This window comes from Canis lupus, chromosome 34, assembly GCF_011100685.1.
Source record: "Canis lupus familiaris isolate Mischka breed German Shepherd chromosome 34, alternate assembly UU_Cfam_GSD_1.0, whole genome shotgun sequence".
Lineage (NCBI taxonomy): Eukaryota > Metazoa > Chordata > Mammalia > Carnivora > Canidae > Canis > Canis lupus.
This window is the reverse complement of record NC_049255.1, coordinates 31,138,335-31,162,010: the sequence shown is the minus strand read 5'-3', so window position 1 is coordinate 31,162,010 and position 23,676 is coordinate 31,138,335. Positions and strand designations below refer to the sequence as shown.

General features: G+C 36.4%; 1 protein-coding gene and 1 long non-coding RNA gene across 2 annotated transcripts in view; one reads left to right on the top strand and one right to left on the bottom strand.

The window, feature by feature from the left end:
- The window catches only part of BCHE (butyrylcholinesterase), a 65,474-nt gene extending 44,512 nt beyond the window's left edge, over positions 1-20,962 (top strand). Inside the window, exons 3-4 of the mRNA NM_001313861.1 lie at positions 13,786-13,952; positions 20,573-20,962. Coding sequence (NP_001300790.1) covers positions 13,786-13,952; positions 20,573-20,697 — 292 coding nt within the window. The 3' untranslated portion in view covers positions 20,698-20,962. The remainder of the gene's footprint in view (positions 1-13,785; positions 13,953-20,572) is intronic.
- LOC119867519 overlaps positions 14,555-23,676 on the bottom strand; it is an 81,036-nt gene continuing 71,914 nt past the window's right edge. Inside the window, exons 2-3 of the long non-coding RNA XR_005383944.1 lie at positions 15,015-15,198; positions 14,555-14,687 (exon numbers count right to left, since the gene is read on the bottom strand). This is a non-coding gene — a long non-coding RNA (uncharacterized LOC119867519). The remainder of the gene's footprint in view (positions 14,688-15,014; positions 15,199-23,676) is intronic.

The following is a 23,676-nucleotide window of genomic DNA, read 5'->3' as shown; positions in this document are numbered from 1 at the left end:
TATGTGTCTATATATGCAAAAAAATATTTATTTTTTTTTCTTTTTTTTTTTTTATTAGTGTTCAATTTACTAACATACAGAATAACACCCAGTGCCCGTCACCCATTCACTCCCACCCCCCGCCCTCCTCCCCTTCTACCACCCCTAGTTCGTTTCCCAGAGTTAGCAGTCTTTACGTTCTGTCTCCCTTTCTGATATTTCCCACACATTTCTTCTCCCTTCCCTTATATTCCCTTTCACTATTATTTATATTCCCCAAATGAATGAGAACATATAATGTTTGTCCTTCTCCGACTGGCTTACTTCACTCAGCATAATACCCTCCAGTTCCATCCACGTTGAAGCAAATGGTGGGTATTTGTCATTTCTAATAGCTGATAATATTCCATGGTATACATAAACCACATCTTCTTTATCCATTCATCTTTCGTTGGACACCGAGGCTCCTTCCACAGTTTGGCTATCGTGGCCATTGCTGCTAGAAACATCGGGGTGCAGGTGTCCCGGCGTTTCATTGCATTTGTATCTTTGGGGTAAATCCCCAACAGTGCAACTGCTGGGTCGTAGGACAGGTATATTTTTAACTGTTTGAGGAACCTCCACACAGCTTTCCAGAGTGGCTGCACCAGTTCACATTCCCACCAACAGTGTAAGAGGGTTCCCTTTTCTCCGCATCCTCTCCAACATTTGTTGTTTCCTGCCTTGTTAATTTGCCCCATTCTCACTGGTGTGAGGTGGTATCTCATTGTAGTTTTGATTTGTATTTCCCTGATGGCCAGTGATGCAGAGCATTTTCTCATATGCATGTTGGCCATGTCTATGTCTTCCTCTGTGAGATTTCTGTTCATGTCTTTTGCCCATTTCATGATTGGATTGTTTGTTTCTTTGGTGTTGAGTTTAATAAGTTCTTTATAGATCTTGGAAACTAGCCCTTTATCTGATATGTCATTTGCAAATATCTTCTCCCATTCTGTAGGTTGTCTTTGAGTTTTGTTGACTGTATCCTTTGCTGTGCAAAAGCTTCTTATCTTGATGAAGTCCCAATAGTTCATTTTTGCTTTTGTTTCTTTTGCCTTCGTGGATGTATCTTGCAAGAAGTTACTATGGCCGAGTTCAAAAAGGGTGTTGCCTGTGTTCTCCTCTAGGATTTTGATGGAATCTTGTCTCACATTTAGATCTTTCATCCATTTTGAGTTTATCTTTGTGTATGGTGAAAGAGAGTGGTCTAGTTTCATTGTTCTGCATGTGGATGTCCAATTTTCCCAGCACCATTTATTGAAGAGACTGTCTTTCTTCCAATGGATAGTCTTTCCTCCTTTATCGAATATTAGTTGCCCATAAAGTTCAGGGTCCACTTCTGGATTCTCTATTCTGTTCCATTGATCTATGTGTCTGTTTTTGTGCCAGTACCACACTGTCTTGATGACCACAGCTTTGTAGTACAACCTGAAATCTGGCATTGTGATGCCCCCAGATATGGTTTTCTTTTTTAAAATTCCCCTGGCTATTCGGGGTCTTTTCTGATTCCACACAAATCTTAAAATAATTTGTTCTAACTCTCTGAAGAAAGTCCATGGTATTTTGATAGGGATTGCATTAAACGTGTATATTGCCCTGGGTAACATTGACATTTTCACAATATTAATTCTGCCAATCCATGAGCATGGTATATTTTTCCATCTCTTTGTGTCTTCCTCAATTTCTTTCAGAAGTGTTCTATAGTTTTGAGGGTATAGATCCTTTACATCTTTGGTGAGGTTTATTCCTAGGTATCTTATGCTTTTGGGTGCAATTGTAAATGGGATTGACTCCTTAATTTCTCTTTCTTCAGTCTCATTGTTAGTGTATAGAAATGCCACTGACTTCTGGGCATTGATTTTGTATCCTGCCACGCTACCGAATTGCTGTATGAGTTCTAGCAATCTTGGGGTGGAGACTTTTGGGTTTTCTATGTAGAGTATCATGTCATCGGCGAAGAGGGAGAGTTTGACTTCTTCTTTGCCAATTTGAATGCCTTTAATGTCTTTTTGTTGTCTGATTGCTGAGGCTAGGACTTCCAGTACTATGTTGAATAGCAGTGGTGAGAGTGGACATCCCTGTCTTGTTCCTGATCTTAGGGGAAAGGCTCCCAGTGCTTCCCCATTGAGAATGATATTTGCTGTGGGCTTTTCATAGATGGCTTTTAAGATGTCGAGGAATGTTCCCTCTATCCCTACACTCTGAAGAGTTTTGATCAGGAATGGATGCTGTATTTTGTCAAATGCTTTCTCTGCATCCAATGAGAGGATCATATGGTTCTTGGTTTTTCTCTTGCTGATATGATGAATCACATTGATTGTTTTACGGGTGTTGAACCAGCCTTGTGTCACGGGGATAAATCCTACTTGGTCATGGTGAATAATTTTCTTAATGTACTGTTGGATCCTATTGGCCAGTATCTTGTTGAGAATTTTTGCATCCGTGTTCATCAGGGATATTGGTCTGTAATTCTCCTTTTTGGCAGGGTCTTTGTCTGGCTTTGGAATTAAGGTGATGCTGGCTTCATAGAACGAATTTGGAAGTACTCCATCTCTTTCTATCTTTCCAAACAGCTTTAGGAGAATAGGTATGATTTCTTCTTTAAACGTTTGATAAAATTCTCCTGGGAAGCCATCTGGCCCTGGACTCTTGTGTCTTGGGAGGTTTTTGATGACTGCTTCAATTTCCTCCCTGGTTATTGGCCTGTTCAGGTTTTCTATTTCTTCCTGTTCCAGTTTTGGTAGTTTGTGGCTTTCCAGGAATGCGTCCATTTCTTCTAGATTGCCTAATTTATTGGCGTATAGCTGTTCATAATATGTTTTTAAAATCGTTTGTATTTCCTTGGTGTTGGTAGTGATCTCTCCTTTCTCATTCATGATTTTATTAATTTGAGTCTTCTCTCTCTTCTTTTTAATAAGGCTGGCTAATGGTTTATCTATCTTATTAATTCTTTCAAAGAACCAACTCCTGGTTCTGTTGATCTGTTCCACAGTTCTTCTGGTCTCGATTTCGTTGAGTTCTGCTCGAATCTTTATTAACTCCCTTCTTCTCTTGGGTGTAGGATCTATTTGCTGTTTTTTCTCTAGCTCCTTTATGTGTAAGGTTAGCTTTTGTATTTGAGTTCTTTCCAGTTTTTGAATGGATGCTTGTATTGCGATGTATTTCCCCCTTAGGACTGCTTTTGCTGCATCCCAAAGATTTTGAACGGTTGTATCTTCATTCTCATTAGTTTCCATGAATCTTTTTAATTCTTCCTTAATTTCCTGGTTGACCCTTTTATCTTTTAGCAGGATGGTCCTTAACCTCCATGTGTTTGAGGTCCTTCCAAACTTCTTGTTGTGATTTAGTTCTAATTTCAAGGCATTATGGTCCGAGAATATGCAGGGGACAATCCCAATCTTTTGGTATCGGTTCAGACCCGATTTATGACCCAATATGTGGTCTATTCTGGAGAAAGTTCCATGTGCGCTTGAGAAGAATGTGTATTCAGTTGAGTTTGGATGTAAAGTTCTGTAGATATCTGTGAAATCCATCTGGTCCAGTGTATCATTTAAAGCTCTCGTTTCTTTGGAGATGTTTTGCTTAGAAGACCTATCGAGTATAGAAAGAGCTAGATTGAAGTCACCAAGTATAAGTGTATTATTATCTAAGTATTTCTTCACTTTGGTTAATAATTGATTTATATATTTGGCAGCTCCCACATTCGGAGCATATATATTGAGGATTGTTAAGTCCTCTTGTTGAATAGATCCTTTAAGTATGATATAGTGTCCCTCTTCATCTCTCACTACAGTCTTTGGGGTAAATTTTAGTTTATCTGATATAAGGATGGCTACCCCTGCTTTCTTTTGAGGACCATTCGAATGGTAAATGGTTCTCCAACCTTTTATTTTCAGGCTGTAGGTGTCCTTCTGTCTAAAATGAGTCTCTTGTAGACAGCAAATAGATGGGTCCTGCTTTTTTATCCAGTCTGAAACCCTGCGCCTTTTGATGGGGTCATTAAGCCCGTTCACATTCAGAGTTACTATTGAGAGATATGAGTTTAGTGTCATCATGATATCTATTCAGTCTTTGTTTTTGTGGACTGTTCCACTGAACTTCTTCTTAAAGGGGAATTTTAAGAGGCCCCCTTAAAATTTCTTGCAGAGCTGGTTTGGAGGTCACATAATTCTTTTAGTTGCTGCCTGTCTTGGAAGCTCTTTATCTCTCCTTCCATTTTGAATGAGAGCCTTGCTGGATAAAGTATTCTTGGTTGCATGTTCTTCTCATTTAGGACCCTGAATATATCCTGCCAGCCCTTTCTGGCCTGCCAGGTCTCTGTGGAGAGGTCTGCTGTTACCCTAATACTCCTCCCCATAAAAGTCAGGGATTTCTTGTCTCTTGCTGCTTTAAGGATCTTCTCCTTATCTTTGGAATTTGCAAGCTTCACAATTAAATGTCGAGGTGTTGAACGGTTTTTATTGATTTTAGGGGGGGATCTCTCTATTTCCTGGATCTGAATGCCTGTTTCCCTTCCCAGATTAGGAAAGTTTTCAGCTAGAATTTGTTCAAATACATATTCTGGCCCTCTGTCCCTTTCGGCGCCCTCGGGAACCCCAATTAAACGTAGGTTTTTCTTCCTCAGGCTGTCGTTTATTTCCCTTAATCTATCTTCATGGTCTTTTAATTGTTTGTCTCTTTTTTCCTCAGCTTCCCTCTTTGCTATCAACTTGTCTTCTAGGTCACTCACTCGTTCTTCCACCTCGTTAACCCTCGTCGTTAGGACTTCTAGTTTGGATTGCATCTCATTCAATTGATTTTTAATTTCTGCCTGATTAGCTCTAAATTCTGCAGTCATGAAGTCTCTTGAGTCCTTTATACTTTTTTCTAGAGCCACCAGTAGCTGTATAATAGTGCTTCTGAATTGGCTTTCTGACATTGAATTGTAATCCAGATTTTGTAACTCTGTGGGAGAGAGGACTGTTTCTGATTCTTTCTTTTGAGGTGAGGTTTTCCTTCTAGTCATTTTGCTCAGTGCAGAGTGGCCAAAGCAAGTTGTATTGGGAAAAAGAGAAAAAGAGAGGAGAGAAAGAAGGAAAGAAAAGAGAAAGAGAAAAAAAAAGGGAAGAAAAAAAAAAAAAAAAGAAAAAGAGAAAGAAAAAGAAAGGAGAAAAAAAGGGGGTGGGGGAAGGAAACAAATCAAAAAGCAAAACAAAACAAAAACAAAAACAAAAACAAACAAACAAAAAAAGAACCACCGGGGAGTATCTTCTGATTCTGTGTTCTTTAAGTCCCTTGGCTTCTCCTGGAAGTTGTCCGTCTAGCTGGTGTTCTGGGGGAGGGGCCTGTTGTGCTGATTTTCAGGTGTTAGCAGTTGGGGGAGCTGCTGTGCCCCTGCCTGGTGCAGGGCTCGGTGGGGGTTGTTCACCCCGTGAGGCCGCAGGAGGAACAGCCCCAGTGGCGGGGCAGCTCTGGAAACCTGGATTCAGCTCCGGCAGGAACTACAGAGCTCTCCGTCTGCAGGGCCTGGAGGCTCCGGGGCGGGGCCGCTGATGTGCTCAGCTGGGGCAGGAGCGTCCTCGCTGTCCTGGGCCCTCCCGGCCTCTGCCTGTCCCGGGGGAGGCGGGATCCTGGGCTGTGTCCCGGCGCCCTGTGCTCCGGGGCCTGCGCTGTTGGATTCACGCTCCCGGGCCGCGCAACCCCCTCCGCGGAGCCGCCGCCCGAGCCCCTCCGAGCTGCTCCTGAAGCCGCGCAGGCCCCTCCGCACGGAGCCTCTTCCTCTGCCCGAGCCCCTCCGAGCTGCTCCCGGGGCCGCGCAGGCCCCTCCGCACGGAGCCTCTTCCTCTGCCCGAGCCCCTCCGAGCTGCTCCCGGGGCCGCGCAGCCCCCTCCGCGGAGCCGCCGCCCGAGCCCCTTCAGCTGCTCCGGGTCCCGCCGGGTCCCGCCGTGCGCGCTGCAGCCCTTAGGGAGCTCGGCGCACTCTCCTGGGCGCGCAGTTGCTGTTACTGTCCCGGGGAGCCCGAGGGCATCCCCGCCCTCCTGGGTCCTGCTCCACCTCCCTGCGAGCCCCTTTCCGCCCGGGAAGGTCGGTGCAGCTCCTGCTCCTCCGGGACGGGGCTCTCCTGTCCTGGGGACACTCGCGCCGGCCTCAGCCCGGCTCCTCGCCGCAAAAAAATATTTAAATGATTATATTTGTCTTTAAAGATTCATCTTAGAAGCTGATTGGAAACCAGAAAATTCAGTATAAGTTTTATGAAACCAATCAAATGGAGCCAATATGAATAAATTATTGAGAATGCATTCATGAATTAATACTAAGTTGCATTGAATAGAATTCAGTGATATTTAGTCAGTTATATGATTAAGAATAAGTGTACAATTACTTTTTTTCATTTAAGAAAACTATTGTTGGGTCAGTTTTAAAGATTGAAGAGATTCTAAAACACTTAAATGAAATCAGCAATGGCACTTGGTCAAATTTATAGATATAATATAGTCACATAAAATTCCTCTAGAAGGAATCAAAAACTACTTCAAAATGTCTTTAATGTCTGTATTTATCCTAAGGAGTTTCCTATACAAAATGAAGCAAAAAATATGATCTTGAGAGAAACAGGATTTTATCCTTTGCTATTTAGCAGCACCACTGTTTTACCAGTGTCTTCATATTTTTCTGAAAGATTATATTGTGGATTCATATTTATCATCATATAGTTAAATATTAAAGTTTGTTTACTATTTGAAAATTTCTTTGCCTGTTCTTTATATAAATATGTCAAAATAACAGAAGCATCTTGTGAAAATTTCATTGTTGTTATACAACTACTAATCATACTAAATAAATGTCTCCTTTTTATTTTCTTTTTGCTCAATTGGTTCCTAATTCTTTTTCTAATAATACTAAATCTGCACATCTCCCTTGTTAAATGTCAATCTTCTAGGCACAAGTTTATGTTATCAATTATCTTATTTACATGTTAAACTATCATAATAAAAATAGTTTACGTGTAAGGCATGTGTTAAAACTATCCCATGGTCTCTTATAGCCATATTAAAAAACTTATTTGAAGAATAATTTCATATTATTTGGATCCAGATACTGATTTTACTAAAATTGAAGAAAAGATCATCTTTGAGTATAATTTCTCACGTGGTGGTAGTTTTTAAATGTGAAGATTCACAATAGTTAAACAAAAATGAGCTAACTTGAACTATCCGTTGTGATGTTTCTTATTTTTCTATTCATATTTCTTGCCTAGATACTATAAGACAGGCATAATTCCAGGTTGTAAACAAAACAGCCAAATGATGTTTTGCATGGAACTTACCCTCTGTCTTGATCCATTCTGGCTGCTATAACAAAATATCATAGATGTGTTAGTTTATAAATGACAGAAATTTATTGTTGACAGTTCTGGAGACTAGAAGTCCAAGATTAAGTCACTAGCATGGTCTCCTTCTGGTGAGGACCCAATGGATAGCCAGCTCCTTCTCACTGTGTCCTCATATAGTGGAAGGGACAAAGAATCCCTCTGAAGCCTCTTAGATAAAGGCCCCAATCCCATTCGTGAGGGCCTGCCCTTACAGCTAAAACATCTCCCAAAGTCTCTAGCTCCTAGTACCATCACCTTATTTCAGGAGCACACAACCATTCAGACCATAGCACTCTGTAATAAGGGAAGAAAAAAAATTACAGTTAAAATCAGTTTTGAATATTTCTCAGCCATAAAAAATAATGAAATCTTGCCATTGGTAACAACATGGTTGGAGTTAGAAATTACTAAGTGAAATAAGTCAGACAGAGAAAGACAAATACCATATGATTTCATTCATATGTGGAATTCAAGAGACAAACAAATAAACAAAAGGAAAAGAAAAAAGAGAGGGAGGCAAACCAGGAAATAGACTCTTAACTCTAGAGAACAAACTGAGACAAACCCAGAGAGAAGGTGGTTGGGGGTTGGGTAAAATAGGTGATAGGGACTAAGGAGGGCACTTGCTGTAGTAAGTACTGGGTGTTGGATGCAAGTGTTGAAACACTATATTGTACACTTGAAACTAATATTACCCTGTATGTTAACTAATTGGAATTTAAATGAAAATTGGAAAAAAAAGAAATATGAGGAAATTAAGATTGGCTATTCTAATGGAGTCATCAAGGGAAGATCTAAAGAGATGGTAGGATAAGCATAGAACAAAGAGCTACGATCCAGGAAGTGACATGTGCTATGTATCCTATGAATTAATAAATCACCATGTGTATATTTCTAGATGTCATTTCTATATTGAAATTTGGAAATTGCATCATAATTTTGGTGTTCCTGAGAAATACTACATTAAAAAGCTTGTGAATCCATTTGGAAGGCAGGGATTCCCTCAGTAAAATAAAAGTTACTACTAAATTCCAATCTGTATTTGGATCTCAAATTTAATATGTGAAGAGCTGAATTCTCAATATTTTCCTTCAAACATGTTCTTGCAGCAGTTTCTATCTCAGTAATGGCAACTCCATTCATCCTTCCAATTTCTCTGGCCAGAATCCTTAGTGCCATCCTTGCCTTCTCTCTATTTCTACACCATTGCCTAATTGCAAGGGTGTTAGATACCTTCAAAATACATTCAAGATCTAAACACTTGTCTCAATTTCTACTCCTACCTCCCTGTTCATGCAACCATCATCTCTCACCTAAATTATTCCAGTAGTTTCCTAGCTGGTGTTCCTGCCTCTGGCCTTGGATTCTCTGCAGACTATTCCCAGAACTCCAGCCAGATGATCTTTTGAAAAATATTAAGTGAGACCTTGTCCTTTCTTTGTGCAAACCCTCCGATTACTTCTTCCTTGAGAGTAGACATAAAAAGCTTACAAGGACCTACAGGTCACTAAATAATGTGGCCTCCTGTCACCTCTCCAGTCTTGCCTCAGACTACTCCCTCCCTAGCTGGCTCCACTCTAGCCACACTCCCTCACTCACTTTTCATGTTAAACTTCAGACGCTCATCTGTCTTATACCCTTTGCTTTCTATTCCTTCTGTTGAAATGCTCTTCCTCCAAAAATGCCCTCACTCCTCTCCTTCAAATCTCCACTTAAAAGTTCCTTTCTTATCAAATATTGCAGAGTTTCTCTACCCAGAGGTAGCCAAAACCAAGGTTAAGGGCTTAGGCCTTCAGACTTCCAAGTTGGCCCAAGATTTCTGACACCAGTTGCAAGTTCAAGGTCACCAGGGCCACCCTCACTTCAGACTAGCTGGCTATACATTTGAGATCCCTAAGGACTTCTTCAGATTTAATCATGCCCTAGAATGACTCACAGAACTCAGGAGGGTGCTATATTTATAATTCTGATTTTTATATAATAAAAGGATATATATCAGAACCAGTCAAAAGAAGAGACACTTAAGTAGCATCTGGTACTACTCACTGAATTCCAAAGGTAAAGCTTCTATCACCTCAGAGATGCATTACCTTCAGGGCATTAATTGTGTCAATGTGCGCATGGACTACAGCTAGCCCAAGGAAGCTCACCTGAGCTTGAGGTCCAGAGTGTCATTGTAGTTTCATTATATAGGTATAATTAATTAAATCATTAGCCATTGTGGTTGAACTCAATCTTCAGCCCCCTCCCTTCCTGGAGGTCAGGTTGATATCACCAGACTCAAAGTCCCACCCTTCTAATCACATGGTTGGTCTCCTGGCATGGCTGTTCCTTCCACAAGATCATCAGTGTGAGCAGGCCCATCCTGAGTCATGCCTTTATTAAAAGCTGTAAGGTGCTCACCATGAGTTGCTTTGTTAGTGTAAACCATTAGATATAGGGCAAAATTCCAAAGATTTAGAGGTTATCTCGCAGGAACTATGGGCAAAGGGCAAGGAAATTCATTACTACCTATTCCTTCATCACTGTCCCCTCTCTAGCAACTCTTACAATCTAATATATTATATATTTTCCTTATTTATCTTTTTATTGTCTATCTTCCTCAAAGAGAGAAAACTGCAATGGGCAAGAATTTCCATTTTTGTTTTTGTTGATTTTCTGTGACTTAAATAAGCCTGACATAATATGCACTCAATTAATATTGGTTGAATGAATAGATGAATTTTGTTTTTCTAAATTCAGATTCTCTTATAGCCCCTCTATTCTTTAAATGCAATATTATTAAAATGCAATATTATTAAAGTGTGACTTGACATAAAATATAAATCTATGAATACTTGTATATTTGAGAAATTATCCAATATAATCTGTATTCCCTTTGCCCTCTCATGACGGTAGAAAATTTTGGATATCCATTTAATTTACAAGTACTAATCCTGGCTTTATTTTATTAGATTGTAAGGCACACTGAAATATATTTACTTTAAAATCATTGTATAGCTTGCCTAGACATCATTGTCTCTGAATTCTTACTCAAAAAGAATCTTAATTCCTATGTTAGAATTGATGGGCAACCCTGAGATTTATAATCCAAGAAAACATATGGAGTTAAATACATGCGAGTTTTTCATATCAGACATCCTGGGTCAATTAATGTCTTTTTTTTATAAATCTACTCATAAAATAAGATCAAATCTGTGCTCAAATATCGATGACAAGCAAGTAATTTCCTGAAATATGGATGTTAGGAAAATACTCTGCCTTTTTTGTTAAATAAGCCACATTTGAAAACTTTTCAAATCTACCGAAGAGAAAAAGTGTAGTAGATGATCTTTAGACGACTTTTGCATACCACAAAGTAGAACAAAAATCTCATAGTAAAAATAGAGCAAGATTTCTCTGTTTCATGGAAAATTTTAGGTATTATCCCTTCAAAGTCTTTATTTTGTGACAAGAGCAGGAAATATTTTTGAAAAATAACAGAGCCAAGATGTTTAAATATACCTTATAATTTTGGGATTAAATTCATATAGTGTTTCAGAATTGTGTATCTGGGAAATATGTTGTATTTCACAGGCTTTAATTGATGCAGATAGAAAGAGAATTATATCTCTTGTTAAGTTTTAAAGTCTTTGAAGATTTCTTCAAATTATACAGTAAAATGCTCCATCACTTCAATAGCTATTTCAATAACTTTTTGAAAACTGTATCTGCATCCATAGGCAAAGGGATTTTATTATCTCTGAATTGCGTTTTGGAATGTCATCAGATACTTCACAGAACAAAGTTTGTCAAATGAACACGGGCAGTGCCAATAGTGCTTTGCTCTTGAACTCAAGTACGAGTCAGCTTTGTTCAAGTCACCATTTGCAGAAGCCAGACATGAATGAGCAGTTAAAATGGTGCCATAAGTTAATTAGAGTGGAATTAGAAGGAAAGTGGGCAATTTAGGAACATAAGAATTGCTGTACCGAATCAGACCAATGGTTTTCCTGGTTTCATATCCAGCCTCCAGCAGCTGTACTTGTTAGTTTCTAAAGCTTTAAAAGAAAGGGAAAAGACTACATAATTCACCTAGACAAGTGTGCCATCTGTGATCTGGAGAAATTTTCTTCATGACCTCTCTCAAATAATACCCTAAAGCAGGAGGTTTCAATCCTGTTATGATACTGGTTTAGCTTGAATAGCTCTGGTTATTAATAACTCTTTTTTAATCATCCAATTCCTACATAAAATCAACTAGTCCATCAAGAAGCTATTTATCTCCAAAGCTCCTGAATTCATGGTTGGATATGTCGCTTCTACGATAAAATATGAATTTGTGGTGCTTATTTGATACAAGTTCTTGATGGCAAAATCTGCTCTAGATAACCATGCCTAGTGAATGCTTGCCTCTCTTTCCAAAATCTACTGGATTCACAGGCCTGTGGCAAAAAGGAAATCTTGTACCTCTTGTCACTGCTCCCAACTTTCTGTTACCAATCCACAGAGCTATCTGAATGATGAAGAAATTCACGTGCTGAACTTTTAGAAGAGGTCAACCAAGAGTTTTTCTTACATGATTTTACTTTAAGGTAGGATGAATCTAAGAGAAAGGAATGAATTACATATCCTTATCACTTTAGTCTTCCGTTTATGATAGAAGAAGCTGTGACTATTTTATAGGCTTCTTGGTTATTCTGGATAATCTCCAGGTCAACATTTCTAAAATGTTATGTTCAAAATAAGCCGTTTAGTAAAAAGTCCCTCAAGAATGGTAAATGCCTACAGTTAAAGTCTAAAACATTTTCCTGGGCTGTTAGATCTTAATGTGATAACACTAATGTCCTAAATCTATGACTTTAATAGAATCTCCTCTATCTTATATTCCAGGAAACTAGTTTTTTCATTGTGTTTTGACCTGAGATAAACACTCATTATTTATAACGATGTTCATTCTGTTCCCTTTCTCTAGCTTTCCCAACTTCTCTTTCTGGTTCGGTTCCTTATTTACTCTCCTTCCTTCAAGCTAGAATCTCCTTCCTTCAGGTAATTACCTTTTAAACAGGTAGTGATTGTTTCCTCTTCTGATAATTTGTATCCCTTTGTTTATGTTTGGTTTAGGCTACCAGGTTCTTTGTTTTCATGAATGTTCTTCCTTGTAAATTCCCGGAGGGAAAATATGTTTCCCATATTTATTTGTATTTCCAAATCCTAGGGCAGTGTTTAACTCATAATCATAGCATAAAAATAGATTAGAGGGAAATCTATAGAATTGCCAGGGACTAAACTATTTGGAGCCACTTGCAAAATGTTTACTCTTTGAGTTTATGTTTGTGCGATCTAGGTAAGACATTCTTGAGTGCTACAAAGATGTAAACAAACCCCAAACTATACATTTCTAAAAATTAGAACCAAGTATTATTGATACAAAAATCACAATAAAGATATGGGAAATATCAGCACAAAAAGAGAATATGAAAAAGAGAATCTGAATTACCTTTGGGAAAAGAAGGGATTCTAAGCAGAATAGCTGCACAAAGGCAAAGAGGTGAAACAGAGGAGGGAATTACTAGGGAACTGTCTCTAATTCCTGTTGGTCGACTCATACAAAGACTCTCTGAAAGTAAGCTTGGAAATATGGGAGGCACCACATTCAGTAAATTTACCTGAACTCATTGGGGAATTATTGAAACAATTTTCATTGGTGAGCAGATCTATAAGACTGTAGGATCAACTTGAAAGGGAGATGGAAGGCAGTTTCCTACAGTAATGGTTATTACATAATAAATTGTGTAATCGGTCACAAGCTCAGGCAGTAATGGCAAGAACATATGGAATGACATGGAAGCAAGATATGGAGTAGATGGCATTAATGTTTGCTGTGAGAAGATTGGGTCTGAGGTAAAGGGGGAAAAGGAAACAAAAGAAACATTGCCCTTCGAGCATGTTTAAGTGTGAAGAAAACATCAGCACTCTTGAAATAGGAAATATTTTTTTCTCCCTGTATGGTAAACAGAAATGCATGTGAAAGTTATTCTTTAAATTTTCATTCCTATGCTTTTAATTTAGTGTTTCGAGTTACTGAAAACATTCCACCCAGTTCATTTTAACTTGACATCTTCAAAACAAATCCACATTTTTTCTAACTTTTTAAAAGTTGTTGTTGGTTTTTTAGAACAATATTCTTTCTATCTAAAAATGATTTCAGGGACACCTGAGTTGGCTCTGTGGTTAAGCTTCTGCCTTTGGCTCAGTATATGATCCCAGTGTCCTGGGATCAAGTACCCACATCAGGCTCCCTGCTTCTCCCTCTGCCTATGTGTCTGCCTCTCTCTGTGTCTCTCATGAATAAATAAATAAATAAAATCTTTTTTAAAAATTAAAAATAAAAATGATTTCAGTAGAACTATAACATCTCTTTTTAATTTTTTTAGACATCCAGATGGAACCCAGAACAATAGCACAAGATGGCCTGCCTTTGAAAACACTGACCAAAAATATTTAACCTTGAATACAGATTCACCACGAGTATACACTAAACTGCGTGCTCAACAATGCCGATTCTGGACACTATTTTTTCCCAAAGTCTTGGAAATGACAGGTGTGTGTATTTTTAGTATTTGGTCAAATAATTGGTTGTGAATTATGTAAAAGGAAGAAAAGCTAGATTGTCCAAGGCACAGTGGTGGTGTTAATCTATGAGTTTACAATTACTTGATTGCAGTGAGTGCATCACTTTCACAACTTTCTTCCAGCAAGTTTAGGTATATTTGAGGGCTTGCTATAGGAGCAGCACTTTTGTAGTTAAATAAAGAAAACTAAAGTAGAAATTTTCCCCCAGAGGAACATAAAACCTAGTAGGGGAACTAAAATAGGGCACTACTTGCTCTTCAGCTCATCTTTCTGGAATTAACTAATGGATAAATGAATAAATACACATACGAAATAAACAGTGAATAGAACTAAAAATATAATTGCTAAAATATAGAATGAATATAATTTATACTCAAAGAGAGGTAAACACAAATCTATTGATAAATAGAACTCTTGATTTCTAAGAGGAAAAAAAAAAAACTCCAGAATTTGAATATTTAAAGATGCAATCCAGATATTTCTAAATATTCTGAGCTTAGAGACATTTATCATGAACACATACATATAATACACAGTACAATAACCAGACAGTGATTTACTTACCTAACTTTGGGAAGGGAATCCTTAAGCTTATATAAGGAAACACTAGGAAAGTTGGTTCAGATCGTTGTATTATTTCAAACTTCATTAGAAAGAAAATATTTAAATCAACTTGAACCATCAGCTTGAATGATCGCCTCTTCTGTGAGGAAAATGACATACATATCTCACTCACTTGCCAGTTTTTAAAAACCCAGCTGTTTCTAACTCATGTGACTCCTCGGGCCTTTATTTTTCAAAGGAAAAGTAATCGAATCTCAACCATCAGACAGATTGCTGCCCAGTTTCCTTAGACTTTACCACTCCGTTCATCATAATACTCTCTGTGATTTTTCAGGCCCTGAAATATATATAGTAGATGCTCTAGTTTCCTGTTTAGAGTGGTGGGGGTTAGTTTCAGGCAAACATGGGCATCTCAGAGCTATATTTGATTGTTTAATATGCTTTTTAATGATCAGACATTACTCACCAAAATTATAATTATGTACTCCATCTGTTTGGGAGATGTTTCTGATATACCAGTGCTCTGTGTATTACCAAATGTTCTGTGACATAATATATATCCAGAGATGGGTTTCTGCATCCCTTGGCAAAGCTACAGTGCTGCCCTTGTGTCCTCCGGGTGTGAATAACAATGAGGTAACATGTTTAATCTGCCAAGAGACCAAAAGAGGTACCATTTAACATAACACAGACTACACATTCTTAATCTTTACTTAAAATATTTTTAAATGAGAAGGTCGTAATCGAGGGACAATGAGAGGAAATGGGGAGGATTTTAAATGATTAACTTATTATTACAAGCCAAACTGATTTGTTCTGTTTCGAGCTTCTGTGGCCTCCTGCAATTTATTTGTCGATTTAAGTATCAGCAATTTTTGAAGATGTTACTTCAAAATCTCTATCTCTAAATACTCAACTGCCATAAAGCAGGTTGAATAAACAAACTCCTAGGTTTTTGGCTAGCTGCCACTCCTGCCTGTGCAGTGACGAACGATTTTCTAGTTTGAGCAACATTGAGCTGTATGGACATAGCAGGTCTTGCTCTGGGGTAGTATTGTGCTCTGGGATAGTTCCAAAGCCCCTTAAAAACATCATTTTATGCTTTAGCATTTTTTTTTTTCAGATAATTCCCCTGTAAAAGTTATATAAAATATACTTTATAAGATGTAAAGTAAATGCATGATCTGAGTGTGGTAACATCAACATCCTCCTTTTTTTTTACATTTAAACAAAACCACTTTGAAATTATATGTTTTTTGGGCTTTATAAATGAATAATGTAGGGGGATTAAAAAAGATTAAGAACACACATTCTTACCATATTTTGTGTATTTCAAGTTGCGAAACCTCACACATTTCAGTATTTGGTATTTTGAAAATTGGAGTTATTCCCATGACCTGGACTTAAGTTCCTATGGAAATATTATGTTTTAAAAAAGCAACTCTATATGTAAAGGAACATTTCAAAGAAAAACTACTGACGGGGTTTCTGAAAGGGAGAGATGTTTACCTCACTCAAGATGGAAACCCAATGAGCTTTATAAGTACCACTTGAGCAGTAGTTTACATTTGAGCAATAAATGTTCTCAAATAAAATGATCCTTAAGACTTGTTTAAACACAGGAATTCTAGCACTTAACTTTCAGACTACACTTCAGCATATGCCTGCACTATTAGTGCGTGCACCTGCAAGAAATAAAATGTGCAATATTTGTTTTAAATATTACCAAATTCAAAATTTTCTCTAAAAATGTAACTGCATAATATTTAACAATTGTTTGAAAAAGAAAAGAAATGACCCATTTGATGCCAATAAGATATCAGCATTTTTCGCTAAAAGTGGAAGAGTAAATTTATTTAAAGGAAAAACCACTTTGACCTTTAAATCCTCCCAATAAAGAATAATATTAGCTCCAGTGGTTTTTCCTTTGTTTTATTTTAAAACTATAAGCATACTTGGAAGATATTGCCAGTTTGGTTCCAGACCACAGAAGTAAAGCAATTATGGCAATATAGCGAGTCAATGAATGTTTTGGTTTCCCAATGCATATAAAAGTTATATTTATACTGTGCTGTAGTCTATTAAGTGTTTAAGAGCATTATCTCTAAAAAACAATGAACACATCTTAATTTAAAAACACTTTATGGGGGCACCTAGATGGCTCAGTAAGGTTGAGCTTCTGCCTTTGGCTCAGGTTTTTTTGGGTTTTTTGGGCTCAAGATCTTGATCCCTGGGCCCCAGGATGGAGTCAGTCCTACATAGGGCTCTCTACAGGGAGCCTGCTTCTCCCTTTGCCTATGTCTTTGCCTCTGTTCTGTGTATCTCATGAATAAGTAAAATCTTTTTAAAAAAATAAAATAAATAAAATAAAAACACTTGATAGCTGGGTGCCTGGGTGGCTCAGTGGCTGAGCATCTGCCTTTGGCTCATATCGTGATCCCAGGGTCCTGGGATTGAGTCCTGCATCGGCTTTCAATAGGGAGCTTGGTTCTCCCTCTGCCTTTGTCTCTGTCTTTCATGAATAAATAAAAAAGTCTTTTAAAAAAGCACTTTATGGCTAAAAATGCTAACCACCATCTGAATTTTCAATGAGACATCATCTTTTTGCCGCTGGTGGAGAGTCTTGCTTCAATGTTCAGGGTTGATGGTTGCTGAAGGCTGAGGTAGGTGGCTGTGGCAATTTCTTCAAATAAGACATCAATGAAGTTGCACAATTGAGTGACTTTTCCTTTCACGAATGATTTTGCTGTAGCATGTGTTACTGTTTGGTAGAATTTGACCTACAGTAGAACTTCTTTCAAAACTGGGGTCAATCTTCTCAAACTCTGCTGCTGCTTTATCAACAGAGTTTATGTAATATTTTAAATTCTTTATTGTCATTGCAACAGTCTTCACAGCATTTACTGGAAGTAGCTTCTAGCTCAAGAAACTACTTTCTTTGCTCATCCAAAAGAAGCAATTCCTTATACTTTAAAATTTTATCACGAGATTGCAGCAATTCAGAAATAATAATGAAAAATTTGAAACATTGCAAGAATTACCAAACAAAATGGAACACAGAGACAAGAAGTGAGCAGATGCTCACTTGGAAAATGTTGTGTGGATAGACTTACTTGATGCAGGGTGCCACAAACCTTCAATTTATAAAACATGCAGTATCTGCAAGGCACAATATAGTGAAGTGCAATACAATAATTATCTCTATATGCAAGCTTTCACAAAGTTTTGCCTGAATTTATAGTAGTTCACTCGACAGTATTAGTCATAGTTCACTGTCATCCCACACTCAGAAATATAACAGGACAACTAATACGTTTCTGATCTGCAACGTAAGAACGCAAGAGAACGTAAAGAATTATGCATTCCTTGGTAGCTTTAATAATTGGATAACAGGAAAATAAGCAAGTAATGGGAACAAAAGAGATTTTCAATGAAATCTCAAAGTACGTGATTTTTTTTATTATAATGATTACCACAATTCATATCCAATTTAATCTTTTCTTCTAGCTTACCTTCATGACTAATTTTGAGTTGACTCACCTCTCCTGTATTCTTTCTTAACACCTCAGACTTGATAGATTCCACTGGTGAAATATTGCTCACTCTTTTTTAATTGACAAGTCAAAGAGTAGCCTTATTAGTATTACTCTTTCTGTAGGGAAGAAAGCCTGACTTTTTCTTTTCCAAATGAGACAACGATGTGAACAAATCAAACATCACAAAAGTCCTGAAAAAGTTGTGTCAATATGTTTATAAACTACTGGTATTGATCTAGCTATACATGGATTCAATAAAGAGCAAAGTTAAGAATAAATTTTTGTAACAGGGCAGTAAATTTGTTAGTGGAGCTCCCAATAGGTCTATAGAGCTTGATTTCATAATGTACAAACCAACTGATTTATCCTTCACGGTAAGTAACATGGCAAAGTAGTGATCACTGACCCCATTTACAGCTGGAAAACTAGTTTCAAAAGTAAGAATTTTTTCTATGTCACTAACAGAGTAAGTAGTCAAACTGGAATCTAACCCATTTCACCCCAAAACCTATATAATGTCCTTTATTTCACATTGTAGTACCTCGCTAACTGCAAAACAAATAGATAATAGATCTACATCTCACAGAATATAAATCTATAGCCATCTAAGTAGTATTCCAGTATGGAGGAAGAAGAGAAGTGTGGGAAGAAATAAAAACTTCTAATTTTGGTTTTTATTTATGTCATGGGACTAAAAATTTTTGTTATCTTTTTATTATGGTGTATTCAGTCGACATTGTATTAAAAATAATCAAGTTTTATATTTTATTATCTCAACCAATGTTCAGTATTATTGAAGAAAAAATTACTCAGGATTACAAAACATTTGTACAATAGAAAGCAAAGTATTTCAGTACACTAAATTGTATAGTGTTTGATTATGGTACAAAAGGAAATAAATTTTTATTTATATGAATCAATGAATTTGTTATCATTCTATGAACAAGAAAAAAATCAAATCTAAAAGCTTTTCTCTGAGTATTAAAATTCATGATGTAAGTTGTAAATTACCAATCATTTATTTGTTATAACATAAGTTTTTTCTTTCTGAACTTTAGAGCCCTTATTTTGCATAACATTTTAAAAAGCATTTAATTATAAAAAACACCATAAGACTAGATTATTTGTATGATATTTAATGTCTTTCACATCTAATGTTTTTTAGAAAAGTTCTATTATTCACAAAATAACTAGTCATTGACCTTTTAAAAGACATTTTTAAAACAAGACATTTTTGTATATATTTGCAAATACTTGTCCAAAGTCCAAGCAGTATGAACATTTTAAACTTAGATATATCCTAAATTACAGGGGATATTATAATAGCTATATAAATATTTTATGTATTTTGATTTTCATAAACTAAAAATCAGTCACTGAGTGTGCTCCATTGTTAACAGCATTAGTGAAAAGACACATTTTCATGTATAATGTAGTGAGATCACATGAACTGTCTTCCCCAAATCAATACCTCACAGTTGTAATTAATTTAAAAAATTCCTAACAGAAAAGTATGTATTCAAAAAATTGTCAATTCCTTATTTTCAGAATAGCCAAAATACCGCAAAATGTTTTTTAATTCAATGACTATTGCACAGAATCCTAAAAGTGTGAGAACTACAAGTGTATAAAATACTAATAGATTTGAATAATTTAAACTATCTTCCAGCTTTATCATGTGTATTTTTAGGAACATGAATATATGATTTTAGAGGTTGTAATGTAAGAGTTTCTGTTGTTCATAAACTTTATTCTTTAGTGTAACACATTTTCAAATTAATCAAGATTTCAAGGTGCTTGTAGTACATAGACCATTTTTGGTTCATTGCCTCACATTATTCCTGGCATCAACACTCCCCTCCCCTGACACATGTATACACTTTACAAACTACTGGAAAGCGGAGATTGTCTTAGTCATCTTTCTAATTTGCAAAGCAATTAATAAATTGCTTTCATGTAGTAGTTTCAATAAACTGCTTTCAATGACTAGGCATTTTTCGGAACTAAAGTATACTGATACAGAGTGAGAGAAAAATATATATGGAGGGTATACATAGTTGCCCTTATGCATTAATACATATATATAAATATTTTCATCGGGAATAATAGTTTGCTATAGAATTACATATGTAAATAAGACATTAAGTGAGATTTCTGTTACGTAAAAGAGCTCAAGAAAAGGCAATGATATCTATGCATCTTCTTAGAAACTAAATACATGTGATGTAACCTAGTTAGATATATCAATTTATCCATATTTTTATGATATATGCAATTTATACATGTATATTATTTGCAATTTCATATAATGTATAAAATTTTATTACAAGCTTTCCAAGTAGTGAAAGAAGCTGATAATAAATAATAAAAAATTAAAAATTACTGTGCCATGTTCTTGGAGAAAATAGCATCTGTAACCAAAATTATTTTTCAATTAATGTAAACAGATTAAAATTTAGATTAATACAACTTATTGCATGTTTTACAGGAAATATTGATGAAGCAGAACGAGAATGGAGAGCAGGATTCTATCGCTGGAACAATTACATGATGGACTGGAAAAATCAATTTAACGATTATACTAGCAAGAAAGAAAGCTGTGCGGGTCTCTAATTAATAGATTTACCCTTTATAGAATGTTCGTTTTCCTGTAGATCAAGGTAAAAATATCAGTAGCTCTCTTACACACCTCATAAGAAAGCTATTATACAGCTGAAACAAAAATGCCAGAAGGATAATATCGATTCCTCACATCTTCCACTTAGTATTGTACCTAGCATTTCAAAATCCAAATGGCTAGAATATGTTTAATTAAATTTCACAATATAAAGTTTGACAATTAATTATATGCATATTAAAATGATTTTGCAGCTTCAAACTTTCTTTCCTGAGTAAATTTATGATTTTTTTTCTGCTAAAAAATACCTGTATACTATTTTTATTTGTGTATTCTCATTACCACTCATAAAAAGGTATCTTTTTAAAATGAGCCAGGTCTTGAAACATTGGACACTGATTCACAGTACTATTTCCTTTAAATAATTTATGAATTTAATGTCAACATACTTTGTCAAAACAAAAATGGAAAATAATTGGTTCCTTTTGTTTTTTATATGAAGGCAAAAGGGAATTGTAAAGTAAAAGGCTTGGTCACTTTGCAACACCTAATGACTAAAACAAAACATTGCTCCCAAGAGACAAAAATGTAAAAGAATATAATTATTTCTTAGAATATGCATGCTTCAGGTCCTCAATATCTATTCCGCATTCTTAAAACCCTTGCCCTTCCTCACATCCCCACTTCCTGACTCCCCACCCCCAAAGTGTACATGTGTAAATTACTCTTCCTGTAACTCAAAAATAAAGAGTGCAGATGAGCAGAAGTCTAAAGTCAGAAGTCATATACCATCTGGGATAGGGGAACTCTTGCCTGGACCCAGAAATATAGGATTTTGATAAAGAAATCATTTGACTCCAGGAAAGAAACTGTTATACTTTCTGCAGACAAGTGATGTGATTTTTATAATTTAAAAAATTTACAAAACTGAATTTACTAACTGGCATGGCAACTAAACACATTCATTGAATAAATTAAATGTGTAGTTCATTAAAGAGACAAAGTCAGAGATGTCAAGTTCCAGAAAAGGGCGGTGCATTCTGAATATGTTAATTACGTATTGAAAACCAGCACCCAGAATAGGACAAAGTATTTAGTATATAGGTCTGTGGACTGTTGGTTAAAACATGTCTCACTGATCATTGGTCATAAGGATGTTCATAGTTAGATCTAGTATGTGTCTGCTGTGCTCACTCAAACATCATTCAGGGTTCAGTCTACTTTACCAGCTTCAGCCAGTTAGAGAATTTATTATACAAATCAAGTCAGTTTTGATATCACTTCAATGTTGCTGTAAATGGACATTTTTGCTTTAGAGTTCTTCCCTCATCCTATGATGAAAAATAAATTAAAAACCACCACAAATGATAGGCGAATGAGCAGACATTCCATTCTACACCACCATCTTTGTTTCAAGAGCCATTCTTCTGGGATCCACTGTGTTTTTCTGAATCATTCAAGCCTCCTTTTGATGTAGAATCCTCTGAAATATGAAACGGGATGATACCTCTTCAACAGTATTCCAGACCCCTTAGAGATACTCTTGATGAGACCAATAATTAGGAAAACATGATTATGTTTATAGAATACCTGTAACCTATCTTAAATGACAGGCACCAGTCATCTGAAAAGATCCCATGGATCACTTTGTCTCCCCTTGGACAACCAGTTGGTTTGTTCTGGACTTCTACTGCGACAACCCTTGACTTACCCTGAAGCTTTTAGCCAAATTCAACAAGCAGTGTCAGCCAGCACATAAACCCCTCTGCATTTGTTTTGTAAATAAATTATTATGAATCCACCGTGTCCAGCACCATTGCAGGAAGATAGCTTAAGGCTTTTCAAGAAAATACTATATAACAGTCTATACAGTTTCTCTTACTATGATTGCCATTTAAGAGGCAGTTTTAGTGCCAGACTTTAATTCAGGAACCTCATGCCAAGAGAGAAACTTGTGCATAAAGTGATGGAAATTTAGTATCTCTGGATACTTCTCAGAGATTTGCCTTTCAGCAGCCTCATAGATGAAGGAACTTACAGTTGTCTGAGATACTAGCAGTAGGGAAGTATTAAAACGTCAAAATGGTGTGAAACCTATCCAAGATAGCAGGGTATAGGGAGATATTAGCATACATACTTAATTCTAGTAAATTTTTAAGGTACATTTCTCAAAAGTAGGAAGGAAAATTAGGTCTACATTTACAATAGAACAAGTGGAATTAGTTCAGCCAGTATCACAACACTTAGCTTGATCAATTATTGAAGTGAAAACATTATTTCTTGTGGAGTGGCACTCTCCATAAGACTTTGCATTATTGAGTTTATTGGAAATTGATTCTCATTTATGGTTTGATATCCATTTGATATGTATAAGGATTAAGGTAACAAGTCACAAGCCTTTAAAAAAAGGCCATTAATAACTGGTCTTGTTTTTCAAGACCAGTTATAAATTGGCTGCTGAATACTATTAGCATGAAGGCAAGGTAAGTAATTTCTGGCCAATCAGAAATTAAAATTCATGGGTAAATGAATTTACCTTAACATAATTGCAACTGTGACATTTTTAACAGAATATTCAAATAAATGGAACCTCTGACATTGCTGAAGGATGACAAACTCAGCAGCTAGTAAAATTTCCTGTTGTGTCTGCAGCCTTATTGAATTCAACAAAAGTTGTTCTCTTTACAAAGAGTTCGTTTTAAAATTAGGATGGTAAGAAAAATAAGACATATATATACTTTAAATGTATTCCATGTCAATATAAATGCACAGTGCTATTTATCAATACAATCTTGGTGGGAACTTTGTTAAAGAATAAGCCAGTTTTTAAAATACACACACAACACACACACACAGAAGTACAGGCATACATACATGCATTTATACACACAGAACTACTCTGTTAATGTCCAGCAGGTGATCACATTGAAGAATTCACTGAAGAGTTCCAAGAGAGGGGAAAAACAGGGGCTTTG